Raw genomic sequence first — 21,033 nt, forward strand, 5'->3', positions numbered from 1 at the left:
AGTTGCGGTACTGCAGGTTAGCTAGCTGGCGAATAAAAAATGACATTGTCTAGCAGCGTTTGGTCATCCCACTTTTCGCAGAAGTTAACCTGTTCGTAGGAAGTGAGCCAGTCTTCTACATCATGTTCATCGGTCCCGCCGAAATGAATGGCTCCCGCTGGCGAAGGGAGCCAGCGCAGATGACAGCGCAGATGACACTTCCATGGCTTAGGCTTGGACATCCTCTCACATTGCAGGTGTGCAGATATAAACCTCGGTCCTGGAGCTCCGTAACTGCGCTCTACCCAGCACCTTCACCAAATATGATGGAGGTTTATTAGAGGTACTAGGACTAGAAAAGGGGTGGCGGCAACAGTCTGTGTACAGGCAGGATAGATACACGCAACGATAGCGATATCTCTGAAAACAGTGCTCAGAGTATTCTTGATCGTCTTGACAAGGTCTTCATCTCACAGACACTTTTAACTTCGGCCCATAATAGACCGATTTCACTAAGAGTTTAGCTAAGCCGCGACGGCCGCGCCGCATGCTGGTCATTGTAATTATGCACTGCTGCGTGGTGAAGTCGCTCCTGTTGCCATTGTTTCTTTACATGTTGGAACGTGTTTCGAAGCATTAAGGTCGATATCCCCTGCCTGTTGAAGGAAGTAGTGGGCCCCAAATTACCCGTAGCCCGGGCTCAACACACCGAAACTTTTCCATCGTATCTGTATATGTTTTTATAAAATATGCGCCGCAAATTGACTTTTCTGGAGTTTTCAAATAATGATTCTCAGCATATTTATGCTGTTACTAGAGCCCATATCTTTTTTTTACATTAAAAAGACAAAGATCATGGAGTCTTGCCCTATCACGTCCTGGAGCATCAAGGGACAAGAAGTGGGAGCTGTGACAGATTTTCTCTTCTTGGGCTCCAAGAGAACACCGGAAGGAGACTGCAGCCATGAAATTAGGAGACGCTTGCTTCTGGGAAAGAGAGCCATGATTAGCCTTGACCGCCTAGTAAAGAGCAGAGACATTAGTCTGCCAACCAAGATCCGTATAACTCGTGCTATGGTCTTTCCAGTTGTGATGTATGGATGCGAGAGTTGGACTGTGAAGAAGGCTGACCGCTGAAGAATTGACGCGTTTGATTTGTGGTGCCGGCGGAGACTCTTGAGAGTTCCTTGGGCTCCCAGAAGATCAAATCTGTCGATATTGTCGACCATAAACCCTGACTGCTCATTGGAGGGTCCAATTCTAAAGTTAAAGCTCAGATACTTTGGTCATCTGATGAGAAGAGAGGAGTCGCTGGAGAAAGATTTGATGTTGGGAAAGCTTGAGGGTCGCCGGAGAAGGGGTAGGCAGTGAGCCCGATGGTTAGATGGCATCCTCGAGGCGCTGCAGATGAAGTTATGTGATGTTAGGAAGATAGTGAGAGACCGGAAAGTGTGGCGTGACATGATCTATAAGGTCACGAGGAGTCGGACACGACTGAACGACTGAACTGAACTGATGTCTTTTTTTTTTTTGCTCTGGAAACTATGTCCATTATGCAGTATTGAAGAAATTATGCAGCCGTAACTGTTCGACTCGACTAATATGCACTGAACTACCTCATTTTGTCTGCGCCATTATTAGTCGGTATAAATCCCGAAATAAATTTTCATACAAACATTTACACAGCTATGCGGACCAGTCCATGTTACTTCAGTATTTGGAATACATTTCTCTTATGTTGCTGAGCATAGAATACCAGGTAAAGAAGTAGTGCTCAATGTTTTACACATGGTGAATAATAGGAGAAATGGAAATGGGCAGGACATGTAGTGCGAAGAGAGGATAACCGATGGTCGCTTAGGGTAACAAACTGAATTCCAAGGGAAGGAAAGCGTAGCAGGGGGAGGCAGAAAGTTAGGTGGGCGGATGAGATTAAAAAGTTCGCAGGGGTCAAGTGGATGCAGCTAGCACAGAACCTGGTTAAGTGGAGAAATATGGGAGAGGCATTCGCCCTGCAGTGGGTATAATCAGGCTGATGATGATGATGATGATGATGAATAATAGGAATTGGGCAGCCTCAAAAATGCAACTTCAACTCATGAAGGGAACACTTGAACCAGCCCAAATCGGGCTGCCTTCCGTAAAGCCCGAAACAATAACGCGCAGAGGGTGTGCAATGTATTTTCGGAGAATACCTGGCAGAAAGACGTCACTGTTTTTGCATGGCAACATGAAACTGCTTTCTATCGGTGATCACTTTCTGGTAGAAAATCCGGATGTAGTCATCAGGTTTTTGAACGGACATAGAAACAAAGCCTACCATGTCTTTTATATAGATCTAAAAGACGTGTTTTATTCTATACCCTCAAGACGACCTCGATGACTACATAAATGTGTTCGCGAAGCTAACGACAAACATGGAGTCATATCCTTCCAGAATGAGTGCGGTGCCTCTGTAGATGCCTTCTTGCAATTGCTTTCTTTGTACCTAAAATCAACATTTGCAGAATGAAACTGTTCACGTTTTATCCAAAATCACGAGACCTACACCGGATCATATTGTTACGTGAAGATTCAATCTATGTACAGTCTATTTACAAGATTGCATCGCATAGCAGCGAGCAGCACCACAGCAAAACGGACCCACTGAATTCGTCGTCATCTACCTTGTCGCGAGGCAAGAGTGGACAACACTTCGTCTTTGTCTTCGTGTAACATGATCCCCGGCGGTGTAAGCGTGGTCCCGGCGCTGAACTCCCAAAGAAGGGATGAGTTGGTATGGATTAAGCCGCAAAACATGTACAATGTCAGTAGCGGTGTGAGATGGGGAGGATGAAGACACAAGAGGAGCAAATTCGTAAGTCACATCGGTGACTTGGTGCACTACATGATGAAGGCCACTGTAGGGGAACAAAAGTTTCACCGAGAGGCCAACGCGGTGAGCAGAAGACCATAGAAGAACCAAGGACTCAGGGTCATAAGATACGTGGCGATGTTGCCTATTGTAGGCAGACTTCTGGGAAGTTTAAGAGATGAGGGGCCCAAAACGAGCTATTTGGAACGCTTGAGTGGCTTGAGCAATGGCGTCTCATGCGTAGGTGGTTATGGGGCAGCCAGCAGGCGGGATCAGCGTGTCTAAAGGTAAGGCGGGGTTCATTTCAAAGAGCAGGAAGAAGGGTGAATAACCCGTCGTGTGGTGCTTGCAAGAATTATAGGCAAATATCACATATGACAGCGCGAGGTAGCAGTCGTGATCATCAGGCGAGAAATTCATAGATAACATGTCAGTGAGCGTTCGGTTGAAACGCTTGGTAAGTCCGTTGGTGTGGGGATGGTACGCGGTCGCGAGCTTATGCTTCGCAGAATACGAGCGGAGGATGTCTTCGATAACTCGCGACAAAACTTAGCGACCGCGGTCGGTGATTAATTTGCGAGGATCGCCATGATGGAGAATGACACTGTGTAAAAGAAAATCGGCGACATCCATAGCGCAGCACATGGGTAAAGCTGGGTGCCCCATAATCGGTTGCCACTGCAATCCATATATGACCTGACCTTGACATCGGGAACGGGCCAAGAAGGTCAAGCCCAACATGACAAAATGGTTCCAGGGGCACGTCAAAAGGCTGGAGAAGGCCGGCTGGTGGTGTCGATGTTTTTTTCTACGCTGAAACGTGTCACAGGCGTAGCGCCGGATGCTGCGGCATAGTCAAAGTCAAAACAAACGACATCGTATCAGGTCGTAAGTGCGAGACACGCCGAGGTGGCCAGCTGCGCGTAGGTCGTGAAGTTCTTCAATAACAGAGGAGCGGAGCTGTTTGGGAATCACCAACAGAATTGGAGAACTGACATTATGAAAGTTACGGCTGTAGAGGACACCATCCTGTACTACCAAGAGCTGGAAGGAAGAATCCGATCTTCCAGATGTCAGGCCTTCAACGATTGGTCTTAAAGAAGGGTCACTATGCTGTTCATTTCCTATGTTGGCGAGATTGAAGGGGTAAAATATAAATGGGATGGCCTCTGTGTCACCAAGATCCAGGGGCTCTAAAAGTATATCGAGACAGTCAGCGTCTTAATGAAGGCGCCCTGACTTGTGCACCACGTTGTACGAATATTCCTGTAGGCACAGTTCCCAGCGAGCAAGGCGGCCGGAGGAATCTCTCAAGGATGACAACCAACAACGCGTGTGATGGTCAGTTACAACTGGGAAAGACCGGCCGAATAAGTAAGGTCGGAATTTAGCGACAGCCCATATAAGGGCGAGACACTCACGCTCAGTAATCGAATAATTGCGTTCGGCGTTAGAGAGAAGGCGGCTAGCATAGGCGATAACACGGTCTTCGTCGTGGTGGCGTTGGGACAGCACTGCACCGATCCCATATCCACAGGCGTCTGTTCGAACTTCAGTAGAAGCTGAGGAATGGAAATGAGCCAAGACCAGGGAGACGTCAGTAGGCTACTAAACTTTTCTTTGCTGGTCAGGTCCCCACGCGAAAGTGGTGTCGGACTTAAGTAGTTTGGTGAGAGGACTAGTGACACGGGCAAAGTCTTCGATAGAGAGGCAAAAGTAGGAGCAGAGGCCAGCAAAGCTGCGCACATACTTCGAAGACTGAGGACGGGGAAAGTCTTTGACGGCTTGAATTTTAGCCGGATCAGGTCGTACTCCGGAGGCGTCAACCATGTTCCCGAGATTGGCGAGTTGGCGGCGACCAAATTGGCATTTTTGTGAAATGAGCTGGAGGCCGGCTGTACGGCACACGGTGAGAATACTGGTGAGGCTTACAACGTAGAAAAGGTCGGCGAGAAAACGACGGCGTCGTCGAGGTAGCACAGATAAGTTGTTCATTTAAATTCGCGAAGAAGGGAGTTCATCATTCGTTCAAAGGTGTATGGGGCATTGTAGAGACCAAACGGCATGACTTTAAATTAGTACAAGCCGCCTGGCGTGACAATGGATGTTTTTTCACGGCTCTGTTCGTGAACAGCGATCTGCCAATACCCGGACCATGAATCGATGGAAAAAAAAGTATTTAGCTTCTAGAGGTAATTGAGGGCATCATCGATTCTGGAAAGAGAGTACACGTCTTTTTTAGTGCTGTTAAGATTGTGGTAATCGACAAAGAAGTGCCAGCTGCCGTCTTTCTTTTTAATCAGAACTACTGGGGACGCCCACGGGATTATCGAAGGTTCGGTGATGTCTTGTGCGAGCATCTTGTCAACCTCCTTTTGGATCACCTGGCGTTCAGCACCGAATGCGCGATAAGGACAACGATGAATAAAAGCGGCGTCACCGGTATGTATGCGATACTGCACAACAGCGGTTTAGATCAAAGGGCGCAGATCGAAATAAAAAATGTCTCTTAAAGAGGCCAACAGATGCCAAAGTGCTTGAGCTTGGAGAGGAGAAAGATCTGTAGCGATAATCTAAGCATAGTGTTGGAGGCTGGAAACTTCAGAGATTGAGCAGTCGGAAGAGGACGGTAAAACGGTGATCACAACAGAAAGATACCATTCATTTATTGGACATAGAGTGCCGAGCGAGATGCCTTGAGAGAGAGGTTCGACTTGCGACGAAAAGTTCACCACAGGGAGGCAAGTTTGATTCGCGGTAGTAGTAACGACGGTATGAGCAAGAGCAACACTTCGTGTGAAGGGAACATCAAGGGTTGGAGTAACGATGCAGAGTCCATCGGGAATAGGGAGTACAGAGCAGAAGGTTACGAAACTTGCGGCTTCAGGTGGCAGACGGACAAAGTCGACACTACAAAGGCGGTGCGGGAGAGGGTGGCTCGGAAGTAGAGGGTAGGTTAAGCTTAACAGTGCTTGTAGCAGAGTCTGGGATAGCTGCATAATCAGAAAGAAAGTCGAGCCCAAGAATGACGTCATGAGGGCAATGCTGCAGAACTAAAAACGATACTGTAGTGCAGCAGCCAAATATCGTTACGCGGGCAGAGCACAGGACTACAACCTTTCTCGTTGCGTCATCTGCGACACGAACAACCTGTATTGGGACAGATGTCAGCACTTTTCGCAAGCGACAACGCAGTTCAGGGCTCATGACAGAAACTTGCGGACCGGTACCAACCACGGCTTGAACGGCTACTCTATCAACGAGCACAGTGAGCAAGTTACGGCGCGCACAAAGAGCTAGACGAGGATTTGTGATCGTGGTCCTTACTGCAACGTCACCTTCAGACGCTTCAGCACTTTGTTTTCCGCCGGGGAGCGGCCATAGGGACTGGGAAATGAAAAGCGACGGCGTTGGGGCGACTGGGACTGACGGCGGTGTGGGGAAGGCGATCGGTTGAAGCGGGAATGCTCCGGTTGAACAGCAGAGTTTGAATGGTCGTAACGAGGTGAGAAGAGACGAGAGTGGTCATCGTAGATAGAAGAGGGTGAAAGGCGGGACCTTTGTGGCTGGAACGATCGATTTCGGCAATAACAGGCGATATGGCCGACGCAGGAGCAAGCACATCAAATAGGCTGGTTATAGGATGTGCGCCATTCGTCTGGATTACGTCGCCGTGGGGCGACATAGGCTGGTCGGCCAGGATTAAACAGTGCAAACGTCGGTGTCATAAGCAGGTTGACCACGATAAACGGCGTGAACGTCAGCGGCAGTGGGTGGGCTGAAGGCAGCAACGGAGTTGAAACCCAAGATGGCGAACTGTTTGCGGTCAACAGCCTGAATTAGGGGAATGTCCGGGTGATGGCTGTCGGCGCAATGTGGCGGCAAGGTAGCATGAGAGTTGGCCTGGAGTTCGCGGCGAACAATGCGGGTCACATTTTTGGTCGATCTGGGCAGGTGTTGGGGCGGCAAAGCTTGACACAAAGATGTCAGAGCAGTATTATGAAGGCGTGCAAATGACGGTGCGATGTGACGGCTTTTCGCGGCTTGAAAACGGCGGCATTCTTTGATGATAGTATCGACTGTGTGGCACTCTTTGTATAAAAGCAAGTAAAATGCATCTTCTGCGATGCCCTTCAAGACACGACTAACTTTTTTGGACTCCAACATGTGATTCTTTTTGTGCCAAATTGCAAGCACAATCTAAATGTAGGCCACATACGATTCAGTAGATGTTTGGAGACGGGTCTCAAGGGTTCTCTGGGCGTCAAGCTCTTGGCCAAGGGGTTTCTCAAAGAGTTCGCAGAGCTTCGTTTTGTAAGCATCTCAACTTGTCAACTGCTCTTCGTGAGTCACGTACCAAGATAGCGCAGTGCCCATAAGGTAAAACACAACATTGGCTAGCATAATGGTGGGGTCCCAGCAATTATATTTGCTGACACGTTCATACTTGCGTATCCATTCTTCTACGTCAGCAGTGTTCGTACCAGTAAAACAACCAAGATAGCGCGAGTGGGTGAGGATGGCCGACGGCAAGGCCTCCGGTGGTGTGGGGATGGTATCCTGGGGCATCGTTGGGTACCAAATCAGGCGGCCGCTCTGGAGTTCCGTCGTGCGGAGGCTAACGCCGGGATCAACGGCCGCACCTCCACAAGGATGTTACGTGGAGACTCAATCTATTTATAGTATATTTAGAAGATTGCAACTGGCATCAACGAAGATTGCACAGCAAAAACGTCCCACTTTGACGTCATCTATCTTGCCGCGAGGAAAGAAGGAAAAACTTTTCGTTTTCGTCGTCGGGTAACAATATATTGTCCCCATGCTCAGTGATCTGTTCTTAGCTATGCACGACAGAAGACTTAGGAAGCGCTCCGAACACTCACGAGTTCAAAACATTTTCTGCTTTGTGGACGATTTATTAGTTCTAGTTTTGTGTGTCTTTAACAGTACCTAGTCTCCCCTTGAATTAACGCACGAAATGCTGAGCAATGAATTCATGCGCTTCCTGCAACTAAGAATCTTCTTAAAACCTTGTCACTTGTGCTGGACATTTGAACCACGGTGCAACAACCCCTTTCTACCATACGACTCCGCTCACTCGAAGCTGGTAAAAGGAAATATCAACCAGTCCACCCTTGCTAACGCCTTGAACAGTCATGCGAGCTCAAATTTCAAGAACGCTTCTCGAACCAGGTACGTAGGCTCACGAAATCAGGGTACCCGACTCCCCTCCACAGTCGCAGAAAAAGTGCTGAAAAACAGCAAGTGCGAAAAAACTGAACCACTGGCTGAAGGGCGCAGGCAACGCAAAAGGGTTGTAAGGATTCCTTACATGCCCAAAATTTTCGACAACCTTAAGAAGACTGGAAAGAAAGCAGGAGTTGACTTCGTCATCTTTGCCCCCGAGCCGGTATCGCAGCTTTGTCGGTTCGTAAAGAAAAAAAAACAGAGGTAGCACCACATGGCACAAAAAACTGTTAGCGGCATGCGCGGAAGGCGTTGTTTGCTCCAACCCTTTGACTTCCCGTAAGGTATACATCGGCCAAACAGCCCGTTACATCAATGAAAGCCTAATAAAGCATAAAAATGACTTGTAAGGTGAATCTGCCAAACATTTGCCACCAAATCTTCGTAAAGAACCAGTGTTAAAAACATACCGGAATAACATGTCACGTGAATAGTTGAAGCCGCCAAGATTTTGAGGCTCAAGAATGATTGTGTAAGCGCATCCCCTCCGCTTCACTATCGGAAAAAGAGATTGCCATTCTTTATGGGTTTGTTTCATTTAGCCCAGTTTTAGTTTTCATACATTTATTGATCATTTGTTGATATATTCTCCTTCTCGTTCAGTTTTATGCACCTTATCTTCCTGCTTTAGCTATGTTAATTTTTTTACTTGCCCCTGTTGCTCATGCGCGTTTCCTTCGTTTGCATTGTTTTAGCTATTTAGTGCTCCTCATCTGTGTTTAGAGATGTTAATTATTGGCTTCATTTTTCTTGTTCATGCGCCTTTTCATTCTGTTTTAGTGCACTTCATATCATGCCTTTTGCTGTGTTAATTGTTGGTTTTACCTCTATTGCCAATTTCTATTCCCATTGCACATTTGTTCTTGTTTTTTTCTCTTATTGGTCCACTGTTTCACTTGTTAGCAGAATAAAAACTGTCTTGCCAAATTGGTTCTCCCTTGTTTGGGTTTGCCCTTCCGGTAGGTCTTTTGCTATTTATTTGTCACGTTAGTTTTTGTTGCCACGAATGTGAAAAATCGTCACTAGCCGATGTCTTTATGGGTATATAAGCAGAGTATCAGTGGTTTATGAATAAATTGAAGTTCAGCGCCTGTGTTCGTCTTTTATGTGTTCTTTACTCTCTATTTGTGGTTAAGCTCTGTCAATCATGAATCACCACCATCTAGACCGACAGCTTGTTCTATCCTTGTAAGGTCCTTCTAGCAGGTCAGGAAGGACTTAGTGGAATGATTACAAAATAGGCTTCGAAGAAGAGCTGACCATCAATGCACGGAGGAGGCCAGAGGCTCTTTTTGTGGTAAACCCCCGCTTCTTCTAAATGCCTGGAGGTCTGGCTGGACAGCCTAAGGCTAACTTTAAATGTCAACAAATGTGCCGTCCTAGCATTCCCACAGACATCCCCCGTTAACATTTTCTTGTATTGTCATTCTGTCCTAATCCCGCAGGTTGCTTTTATTAAATATTTGGGTGTATTATACGACCCACAGTTAGACTGGAGGCCTCAAATTAGAAGCCTTGTGCTTAAAGGTGAACGTGCTCTTGGCCGTTTGATAAGAATCAGCAATAAGAAATATGGTATGCGTCGGGACACTTTGCTCTTGCTTTATAAGACCTACATACGACCAATACTTGAATTCGGCTCCATTCTCTTTTCTGGGTGCCCAAGGTACAAGCTTGAGCCCCTGTTTGTTTTAGAACGACGAGCTCTGCGCCGTTGTTTAGGTCTGCCCAAATCAGTGGTCAATGCATTGATATACTTGGAAGCTCGGATACCTAATCTAAATTCGCGGTTTCAGCTTCTAACTGTGCGAACATATTTAAGGTCTTTCGAGCCAGTCCCTGAAGTGGCTAACGCCCTATTTACGTCTATCCCATCATACTTCTTTGATAATATTTGGCCTAGGTATAAGCTCCCTCAGGTTGTGTTTACTAATTCCCTGCTGTCCAAACTTTCAGTATCAGTAACCTCTCTAGTACAAGTTTACCACCGCCGGCCTGATACTATAATTTCATTTGATGACACCCTCCCAAGGAATGATAAGCGTTTGCCTGCCAATGTATTAAATGTCCTTATAGAGGATTACCGAGACAATTTTCCGAGCCATATTGCCATTTTTACAGATGCGTCTCAGCAGGATGAAAAAGCAGCTATTGGCATATACTCTCAGGCTCCTGACTGGAGTTATTCATTTCGGGTCCCAGACTATACGCCAATTTTCGCTGCTGAGTTTCTGGCCATTGAGTTGGCCTTGACTAAAATCCCTAGTAATATTTCTAAGGTTATTTTTCTTTCTGACAGCCTATCCATGCTGTTATCGCTCGAAAATTCGAAGAACACTCCGCTTTGTCGTTCACTTTATTTTTTCCTTCCGCCTCACATTTCAGATTTGCGTTTTCAATGGGTCCCAGGCCATTGTGGTATTACATATAATGAAAGGGCAGATTTTTTAGCAAAATCCGCTCTTAGTGGACATCTTGTTCCATTCATACTTAATACCGTTTACTTAACTTTAGCACGATTTCAAAATTTCCAACGTCTCCAGCACCTCAGTAACGAGTCTCTCCTTTCTGCACCAGATTACCAACACCTCAGATGGCCTTGGTGTGGCCGCATGTGTGTTTCAAGGATCTGCGAGGTGTCCATGACTCTCTTGCGCTGCAGATTACCGAAAATAAATCTGTATTTATGTCCTTCGGGGCTATCCGCTACTAACCTCTGTGAGTCTTGCAAAGAAATTGAATCCATCGATAATGTTTTTCTCTTCTGCCGGAGGTTCACATCTCTGCGCAAAATTTACTTAGCAACTCGCCTTTCGAGATTAAGCCTTCAACTAACCATTCCAGTTCTCCTCTCCTTCGGAGCAAGCGTCAAGGGATATGCCGTAAAACCAGTTTGTGATTTCATTCATGATTACATAATTTCAACAGGTAGATTCCTATGCTGGGTACGATTTCAACTTTTCTTTTCCTTTTTATTATTTCCACATTCTAGTTAGAGATCCATATTTATCGTAATACTCCAGTCCTTGAACATATTTATTTAAAACTACAATGCACCCTAGCCAATCCCCCGCCGTGGGTATGTGCAATTTGTCTCAGGTCATCATCATCATCATCATCACCATCATCATATGCTTAAAAATATTTGGACGCTTGGCCTGAGACTATTGACATAAACACGATCATACCTTAAAATAGCAGTATTTAGGGAGTTATCGCCTCAGACGTCAAACAAATATGATTTATAAGAAAGCAAGCCACAGGTAAAAAGACAGAGGTATTATCATTTACATTTTAGCAACTAGCCGGCACTCATTTTGTTTATAGGAGTTACGCCGAGCACAGAAGCTACATTGTTCTTTAAGCGCGACATTTCAGCAGTCATCAATTATTTAAATTTGCTCTAGCACGAAGATGAGCCTTTTTGCTCTGGTACTGCCTGAAAGGGTTTTTGAGTAGCCATTCAATCTTTGATTCCTGCTTTGTCACGGCTTTTCTTAATAAATTCATCAGGCCCATTAAGGATCAGGGCAGCACTTATCTCACCACGTGTTATGAACAGGGTGTCACTAACAAAAGCAACAATTTGTAAATTCTCTTTGGTTGCTTTCTTTGGTGAGGTAGTGGGAAACATTTTTGATTTGGTCTTTATCCTGGTAAATAAGTGTAATGATTCCCTCTGAAGCCTCAGCCAATCCAGTTGCTTTTCTGTAGTGAGCTGTCCAGTGACATCCCTCTAATTCGGAATCTTGACTTCTAAGGTATCAAGGCATCCCTAGAGTTCCAGGATGCGGGATCGAATCCTCACTTCGGCGGCCGCTTTTCGATAGAGGCGAAAAGCAAGGCGCCCTGTGCTGTGCAGTGTCAGTTCACGTCAAAGGACCCCAGGAGGTCGAATATTTGGAGTCCTCCACCACGGCGTATCTCATTGCCGAAGAGGTGGCCTTGTGAATGAGCATCCGCTTCGCATTCGGGAGGTACCAGGTTCGATTCCTACTGGTTTTCAATGTGCAAGCTTTTCCCCGATCTGGTGCTCGGCTCTTTGGGGTGAAATGCTTGAGAAAGGGGTCATGAAACGTTTGGACCTGGGCACGCCAAAAGAATCCTTTTTCTCGATCCCTTGTGCCGCCGGGCACCCACCGGATTGCAATGGGTACAAGCTTTCCCCCGGTATGGTGCTCGACTCTTTGGGTTGAAAAGCTTGGGAAAGAAAAAGGGCCACATAATGGGTTTTTGCCCCACGTGGCAGACAGTTGTCTGATGGCAAAACAGATTATTGTCCCATCGGCGCAACTATTTGGATCCTATAACCACCTCACTACGGTGTCTCTCATAGCCTGGCCCCGCTGGGATGGCGCAGTTGTTACAGCGCTTGATTACTGCGCTTGATTACTGCGCCCACAGATGCGGATCGAATCCTTGCCTCAGTGGACGCTTTTCGATGGCGGCAAAAAACAAGGCGCCAGTGTGCTGTGCTATATCAGTGCACGGTAAAGAACCCCACATGGTCGAAATTTCCGGAGTCCGCGGATTATAGCTCCGTAGCTAAGCTGATGCTCTAAGCAAAGCGTGTTGATAACTGTCCGTTTTACAGATTGAAAAAGCATTCACACCAGAAAGCAAGAAATTAACGGTTCATATTGAGCGGAAATTACGCATTCTCCTCGCTCCTCCGAGCATGCTTCGACATCAATATCCGGTGCAGCGACCGGCAAGCGCGGGTCCTTGACGGTGGCCTGCAGCGTAAACAGCCTATAGTATTAAAATATTGACAGTGGCTTAATTCGGCTATGCCAGGATATACGTAGCAAAAGCTAAAGCTAGTCTAATCGCAATGTCCGTTCCACGTCGAGCAACTTCCTCGCCCAACGCACTGGCGGCTTGGCGTGCCATCATTCGGGCCGCGTCGCTCTTACGCCTATTATCTAGGTGAACGGCATGTTGTTCTTCGGTTTCTTGGGCCCACTGAAGTGTCCTGGTCACATCCCACCGTTCCTCACGGGCCGTCGTCAGTGAAGCAAGATTCAGGACTTTCCTCTGGCTGCTGTCGCCTCTGCTAGCGGTCGAGACATCGGACGTTAAGCATGCCCGTCTTGTGACGGCATAGTCACGGCTTTTACCCAGCCTTTCGGCGCGCTGTTCCTCTTTCCCTGATTGATTCATTTTCCTTCATCTCGTTCCAATGTGGATTCCAAGCCTCCTTTTGCAGCAGACCGGTCGCCGTCCGTTCTGTCGCCTCAACTATGATTGCGGCGCACGCGATCTCTTTTCCAATCCTCCAACATGCTATCAGGGGGAATTCTGTAACGCTCTTAATTTTTCTCTCACGTTGTAGAGCGTGACGTCAAATTTACGTGGCTTTCACGTGACCTTCAGACGTAAATCGTGACGGAATGACGTCAGGATTGACTTCACAAGGGTACACTGACGGCGTCAAAGAGTGCACATGGCGGCTTGGTAGAAACCAGCCGATTGCTCGGCTAGTTGCTATTTTTCATGCGTCGTCTAAAATCGAGGCTCTGTTGTGATGTCGATAGTAGCTGGAAAAATCAGATTGATAGCATTGAAGGCTACGAACCTGCAGTTTTAAGCGTGGCAAAAACATGAGGCAGCTTACTGAAGAGTGTCAGCGTTATCAAGCAGTACTTACTACCGATGACAAGAGCGACGAGTGGGAGATATCTGCTTTGCTGTTCTGGTTGTTTAAAAGAAAATACAAGAAGGCCATGAAGGCTGTATCTGCCGACAAAGGAAAGTTTGCACTTTCAGTAAGGCAGATGGCAGCTGCTATGCAGGACCTGGCAATCGCTGTGCGGGAAACGAGATCCGACACACAACCCTCCACCACGGACTCCTCGTGCAAGCCACGGTGACAGTCACTCCTGTGCTTCGCAGTCAGTTGACCTCGGCCACATCAGGCTTCTTTCTTGACATTCCGTTGATGTTGCTGATGTCTAGTCTATATAAGGTACACAAACTGTGATGTTAATGCTCCGTTTGGTGTATTCAGAGAAAGAAAATACTTTAAGAAATTTGTTATAGTGACCGAGGAGAGGACAAGCTTATTCAACCAGGTCTGGGCAGGTGTGTGTAGTATGTTGTATTTCGCTCACCAGGCAGTGTGTATTAGTGGCACATTGTTGAAAGGCCTCCCTCTGACGTTGCCATAGTGTCTGTTCATGTTGAACGGTATCCCTCCCCCCTTTCTACGGGAAAGGCAAATGCACGACATGAATGGCAGTGTGATACCAGAAACATTTCTGGTATCACATTGCCATTCATGTGAAATAATGAAGAAGGAGAAGAAGAAGTACACTCCTAAGATTGACCAGGTTAGAATTTTGTATCGCCACCAAGAAAAGATGACGAGAGAGATAGTGTAATCATTTTTTTTTTTCAACGAACAATAAGTGTGTCAGGAAGAATTCTCTTGCTCTTTCAAGCAAAGAGGTGTCTTTTTCGAGTGACGTTTTGTGCATCAGGTGAACCCAGGGGTTATTTCACGTGATTGTTTTTATCTGGGACTTGGAGTAAAGTGCTTTGTAGTGACCGTGCATGGTCCGCGCTTGCGCGCCCTATTGTTCGCCTGTGGGCATGGTATTGATATGTGCTGTTGGTGCAAGGGCTCTAAGTGAGCCTGTTTCCATGAATCTTTTTGTGTGAGCCTGCTTTGCTTTGTCGAGACCCTGCAACTGCCAAATTGGCCCTGTCAAGGAAACCTCAAGAAAAATACAAAAAAAGACGCCCTGTTGGAAATAGCCGGAAGTGCTTTTGTTCAACTGTTCGTCCTTCCCGTCGAGAGGCGCTATTGTCAAGTGAGGAATGCCTATTGTCCAAAGGAGACGATCGGAATGACACGTCCGCTGACTTACAGGAGAAGAAAGGAGTATCACGAATACAGCCATTAGAGGATTTCCCGGGAATGCAGGAAAGAGTTGCAATTGCCGCAGAGGGACAATGCTGGGAGCAGTATTCGTGGCGCGCACGTACACTTGGGTTTCTGAGAAGGAAATCCACTTGCCGGAACCACCATATCGGATCTTTGCAGAAGAATAGAAATGCACCTCCTCGCCGTTCCCAAGCTCTACCCGCCAACAAGTAACCACGCCCGACGAAACAATACCGGACCAGTCAGTGCATCAGACCATCAGTGCAGTGATGTGTTCGATTGGATGCCGATATCTGAGGGGCGTGCCCTGGAACTAGTTGGTTAGAATCTTCAGAGAGGGGCTGGACATAGGGGGTTTTAAGGACGTTGCAGAGCAGGAAATGACGCTCTGAGCCCTGGGTAAACGGCTCATCCAGACGCTTCTCGCTATGAACTCTTAACGCTTGCCATTTTGCTGATATACCCTTTTTTCATGTAAATAGGTTTTCTCAAATTGCCATTAAACCTGCTTGTATATATTTTACCAACTTCGAAGATTCAATCCTTCATCAACCCGGAGTTTCTGCACGCTACCAAGTGAAGGCCGCGTCGACGTAGTCCCAGCGTCACGACAGCTTCGGCACAGTTGTGAGTCAGCGCTTGTACTGTGGCTTTCTTTTATCTTGTCCTTTGTCTTCGTGTTCACGTTGTATAAATTAATAATGAAAATACCACTTGCAACAAATTTTTTTTATATCCGAGTCTTTTGTTCTCTCCCTGCAGATTGCCCCGTTTCTTCTTGTAAAACGTGGCAAGGAACTGAAGCCTCATTTCAAGATACGCAGATTTTTCTGTTTGCGATTTCGATGCGTATTCACTTGACATATCACTACAATTTCCGTTTTTGCATCAATTGCGCACGAACGAAAGTCGATGAAGACAGCGGTGATATGCAAAGCTTCATATGCGAGAGCCTAGCAGCTTAGCGATCACTATGGTTGACTTGGGCATATGCTTGAGAGTCACGTGATAATTGACATCGCATTGTGACTGGGCATATATAATGGAGAGTGCGCAGCGCCAGGTGATTGCTGCAGCAAGGAGCCTGAGCAGAGCGACGCGAATGAAGCTATCATGTACTAAACCACCTGCATTTTTTTTTTTTTTGCTAACAACCTTTGCTAAACTAGGCAATGGTCTTGCTTAACCGCCGGCAAGAGCACGGAGTAAGCTTGAGAGTGGTGAAAGCTTCTTAGCACTGTCGCTATCTAGGCTGTCCCTCCTGCGAGGGCGGCTCGGTTGTGCTACCCACTTGCAGGTTTCCTTGTGGCGTCGGTCCGCTTCTGGCAAACAGCAAGCGCAGCTTGTCTTGTTTAGGTCACCGTAGAGTCTCGTGGGCACGATATCTTTTTTCCTCAACCCCTGTATCACTGCGGGCTGACAAACGCAATGGGGCTATGCGTTAAGGTTGGTTTTTCCGTTTGCTTCCTCGGCTGCCCACATCGCTAGCTTTCGATGTGGAGAACACAGCGCGGGGAAGAGCGGTAAGGAGCTGAGCACCTGCGCCTACCTTTTTTTTCTCTGCCTAAGGCATCTTGGTTCCATTCTCCCCCTATAGTTCCCTCTGCTTACGCCTATCTCCGCATATTTCTGCTTCCTTATATTTCATTCCTTGTTTGACCGACGTCCTTGCGTAAATTCATTAGCTCATTAGCTCCAGTGTACAACCTGTAGAGGCTACCGCCCTCATAACACCCCTACACCCAAGTATAACTGAAGGCTAGTAAAAATGTCACCGAAGGCCCATTGTGGACGAAAGTAAACGCTAGCAGCAGGCACAAAAACATTCGTGTTTATAGCCCCAGAGTGCTAGCCATTGTGTTCAGCTGGGGCATGACGGGCGCCTGAGCGGCGGCGGCTTCTGCAGCGGCCTCGGCGGCGGCAGCGTCGCACGCCTCCTTGCGCGTCACGCTCAGGAAGATCTGCTCCAGCGAGGTGTCGGTGATGAAGAAGTCCTGCAGCTTAAAGCGCAGTTTAACGCGAGCCATGCGCGAGAACATCTCGCTCCAAAGCATGTGCACCCGAGACATACGGAACTCCATGAGGCCCTGCAGGAGAAAAAGACATATTATTTCGAGGCTCCCAGAAGTAATAAAGTATAATATGCCTCTGCCCGTCAAGAGAAAAGGTAAGTGAAAGTTGTACTATTGTTATTGGGGATAATAGTATGTAGGAATTTTTCTGTATCATTCACAAGGTAGTCGGTGGCATAATGCCGCCGCCACTTGGATTTAAAGTTGTGATGTGACACGCGACTCGATATTTCTCAAATAATTTCACGCACACGAAAAACCTCCACATTTATACAAGATTGTTGTAGCTGCTGTTGGCGCGAACTTTTCATGTGAGCATTGTATTCAGGGTTACCAAATGCCAATTGGAGCCATCGATTCTTTGATTCCAGAACAGCACGCTTACCACTAAGCCATCAAAGCTCAGTCGCTCAGTTTAGAGAGCGGCACTGTGAGTCTTGCGGTAAGTGCAAATAGAACTGACCAGTAACATTGTCCATATATGTCTTTGAGGTGACAAGAAAAGAGCCCAAGAGACTTTGGGAGACCCGCAGTGATGTTTTGAAAACGATACTTAATTAACTTCCGAAATTCGTTTTACCGGCAGGAAAAAAACTGAAGATAGCCATAAGCAAACAATGGCATTGGCTGATTAGATTGATAACGGCCATGGGTGCCACAACATTTAAAATGCTGAACCACGGTTTTACCTTGAGCCTAAATCACTAAAGGATTGACTGAATTTCTACTTAAAAGTATGAAAACCTCTGAAAAGAAGTGATCAATTTCTGAGTGTGGTGTCCTTACACCAGGTTTCGTTTAGAAAGTCAACGTAAAATTACGCACTACAACAAGCCTACAGAACTACATTAATTCTTACATTTTACCAGCCGTCCTAGGAGGCACTCTCAGTAAGGCATATTTTTAGGGCAAGCAACGTTCCACAGCAGCATGCGTGACGACAATGGTAAATGCTTGAAACGCCTTAAATAATTGCAGCACGCACTAATTCACAGGAACCATCCCCAACCTTCCTAAGCAGTTTTTCAGCGAGCAACGGGAATAAAACGAACAGACGTATTTCAAACAATTCTGGGAAATACCGCTCTACTTTAACTAGCAGCAAACGTATCAAGAAAATATTTTCTGAAGCACCAAGGGTGTCACGCAGACGCAATACTAACTTCAAAACTATCCTAGAATATGCTAGACTCGGGCTCTCATCCCCGCCGATAATAAGCGCACTCTCGGAGTAATTGTAAAACTTGCAAGCATCTACAAAGCGATAATACCGCTAGAAATAGGGTAAGTGACCTCAAATTCAACGTAAAGACTAGCTTTAACTGTGCACATTCTTCAAGGTTCCTTCTGATAAAAATATATCGGAAGAGGAGGCCAGTCAGTGGGCGCAACAATGAATGGCCACCGTGCGTAGCAAAGACATCAGAAGGCAGTTCCGAAATATTGTAATCTACGTGGTCATGACATCAAATAGTTTAAACCATTATCCTAATCAAGCTTCAAATCTGCAAGAGCGGGAAAAGCCGAAGAGATGTCTCTAGTCTGCGCGTTTAAAGTCTCGCGACCGAGAGACAGCAACAGATCATGAGTTAACTTGGAATCCCTTAGATGCATTCATTTGATGACGTAGTCATTTATTAAGGTCTTGCATTGCTCACAGCAAATCAAAATCATAAGAGAACACACAAAACACCTTTCTTCTCAGTACTTCATATCACCTTTTACTCTTTATTTTCGTGCTTTCACTTTCTGCTCCGCACTTCCTGTCTGAATTTCCTCAGGACGCCCGTCCCCGACACCATTTTCAGCACCCTTCTTTCCCTTCTCCTTTTGTGTCGCCTCCAGTTTTTCGGAGATTCAGTTTTGCCATGCGAACTATGACTTCCCGTCAGCTCTTTCTAATTTTGCTTGTTGGGAATTTCATATTCCTAACCGGTGTTCACCATAAACACCTCTATCTTATTAAAATATAACAGCAAGAAATATTTTACATACGTTCCTGGCTTCTCTTCTCAAGCATCGTTTTACTCAGTGCCCTAGAATGCAAAAAAAGCAAAAAAGCACTATGCACCTCATACGTATGCACCAGCTCCGCCTGGGGAAAGGTTCTGATCACGTGGTCGGCCACCTCCTGCTGGTATCCGAAGTCCTGCTTTTTGTCCGGATACGTCTTCACAGTGATGGTGTAGCCCTTGCCGAACTTCGCCTTCAGCTGCGCCAGGGACCCGAGGCACTGCAGTCGACCGCCGTCCAAGATGGCGATCCGTTTGCACAGGAATTCCACGTCGGACAGGCTGATGGCGACAGAAAGTGTTGTTACTTGAACACATTCAGTTATTTGATGCTGACTGTTCACCAAACAAAGCATCTTTCCTTTCCCGAATAAAGAATTTACATTCTTACATTTCCAGCCATTGCACAGCACCGAAGTGGCAAGTTGAACAACGGCGTGAACGATAGATGCCCCTCTGGCAGACCTACTTTAACGCAAAGTGTTCTTATTCTTGCTATAGGAGTTTGCTTTCACCAACTGTATTCCCTGGACCGCTGTAGAAACCTATCGCCTAGACTCGTCAGTCCAGCGAAGACATTTTTGCTCATACTCTGACTAGCACAGATTCTTGCAAACATGTTCCATATTTTAGAGATGTGGGAACCATTCCTTAGTCACTGAGTCGTGTTTTGTGACATGACAAGGCAGTTAAAAAAGTGTAGCGCTTGTTAAGATTGTACGCTTTGACTTATTTTGGCAAACTATGTGTTCAATACCAAGCCAATTAAAAATATAGGACAATAATTCTTAGGTAACCTAGGTTCCCTCCAGCATAGATACTACTTAATTTACTTATGAGCCTGTGGGGAGTAATTCGTGGGCTTTTTTGCATGCTGCGGTCAGTGCATTACCTACCACTGGTGTTCCAACTTCCATTCAGGCTTTCGGGCGCACTGCTGAATTCAGTTTTCATGTGGCAAAATAATGAACGAGATTTTCTGACGTACATTATAGTAAAGCATAAGGACGGCAGCAATACTTTGTGCAGGTACGACCTCCTCAAAATGCAGCAAATGCTTCCTAGGCATTTTAATAATCAGTTCAAAAAGCAAACTTCTTATAGTTATCTAATAAGGAAGGCTAAAATAACTAAAATGAAGACAGATAGAATCAGTTCTCTGTCGAATGCGTGACCGTTAGTTTTCTATGCATATGCAGGGTGAGGTTATTAATCGTATACTAACATAATTTGAAAAGTACAGATGATTGGAGTATTGGGTCCGTGCAGGTGTTTTACAGCAAGGGGAACGTATGCACGGGATGGATCTTGATCATTGCTTCGAATTGGCGACCGTAAAAATAAGCCTGTGAAAACTTGTTTAGCTGGCTGTCTGGCATTGCAAATTTTCGGCAGAGCATCTATGACATTTCTAGCGCTTAAAATGTAGCTGCTGTTTCTCTATTTGGTATTATTGAAGTTAACATAGCGTCGCGAATCTTGCCACGCATAATACATATTATAATAAAATAAATACAAAAATTTGCAGGCTAACTCAACGCGCTCTCAAATGCGCATTTTGAGCGTTTCATATAGATCTCATGACGTCACGAACAAATATACAAACAGGGATCACATATGACGTTGACGATCTTCCAGTTTGGACTGTAATATTTTGCCTCGTAGTTAAAGCATTGATAAGAAAACTTTAGTCAACATTCTAATCACCAAGTTCTACCCTAATTGCTACTCGTCTACTGCCCAAAACAAAATATCCGGTATACAGTAACCGTGAGTGAACTTTTTGAATTGCAGAATATATTGGCTAAATTTGAAAAGCTCAAGTTCATGCAGTAATACTGAAGATAATTGAGGCTCATGTCTTCACAACTTTTGAAACCTGCTTTCAGTTTATTGCAGCAGTACTTGAATACACTTCAATTCTTTAGAACCTCCTGTAATGTGGATATAGCTACTGAAAAAAATACTCTGGTTCAAAAA

General features: G+C 46.0%; 1 protein-coding gene across 2 annotated transcripts in view; it reads right to left on the reverse strand.

Moving 5' to 3' along the window:
• Positions 1–10,428: 10,428 nt before the first annotated feature.
• The window catches only part of LOC146209300 (phospholipid-transporting ATPase ABCA3-like), a 117,729-nt gene continuing 107,124 nt past the window's right edge, over positions 10,429–21,033 (reverse strand). For both annotated transcript variants that reach the window (XM_084599227.1, XM_084599235.1), the window contains 2 exons: positions 19,113–19,335; positions 10,429–17,056 (listed from right to left, as the gene is read on the reverse strand). In XM_084599227.1, coding sequence (XP_084455353.1) covers positions 16,802–17,056; positions 19,113–19,335 — 478 coding nt within the window. In that variant the 3' untranslated portion in view covers positions 10,429–16,801. The remainder of the gene's footprint in view (positions 17,057–19,112; positions 19,336–21,033) is intronic.

Source organism: Amblyomma maculatum, chromosome 1 (assembly GCF_055883805.1).
Source record: "Amblyomma maculatum isolate TAMU_Amacu chromosome 1, ASM5588380v1, whole genome shotgun sequence".
Classification (NCBI taxonomy): domain Eukaryota; kingdom Metazoa; phylum Arthropoda; class Arachnida; order Ixodida; family Ixodidae; genus Amblyomma; species Amblyomma maculatum.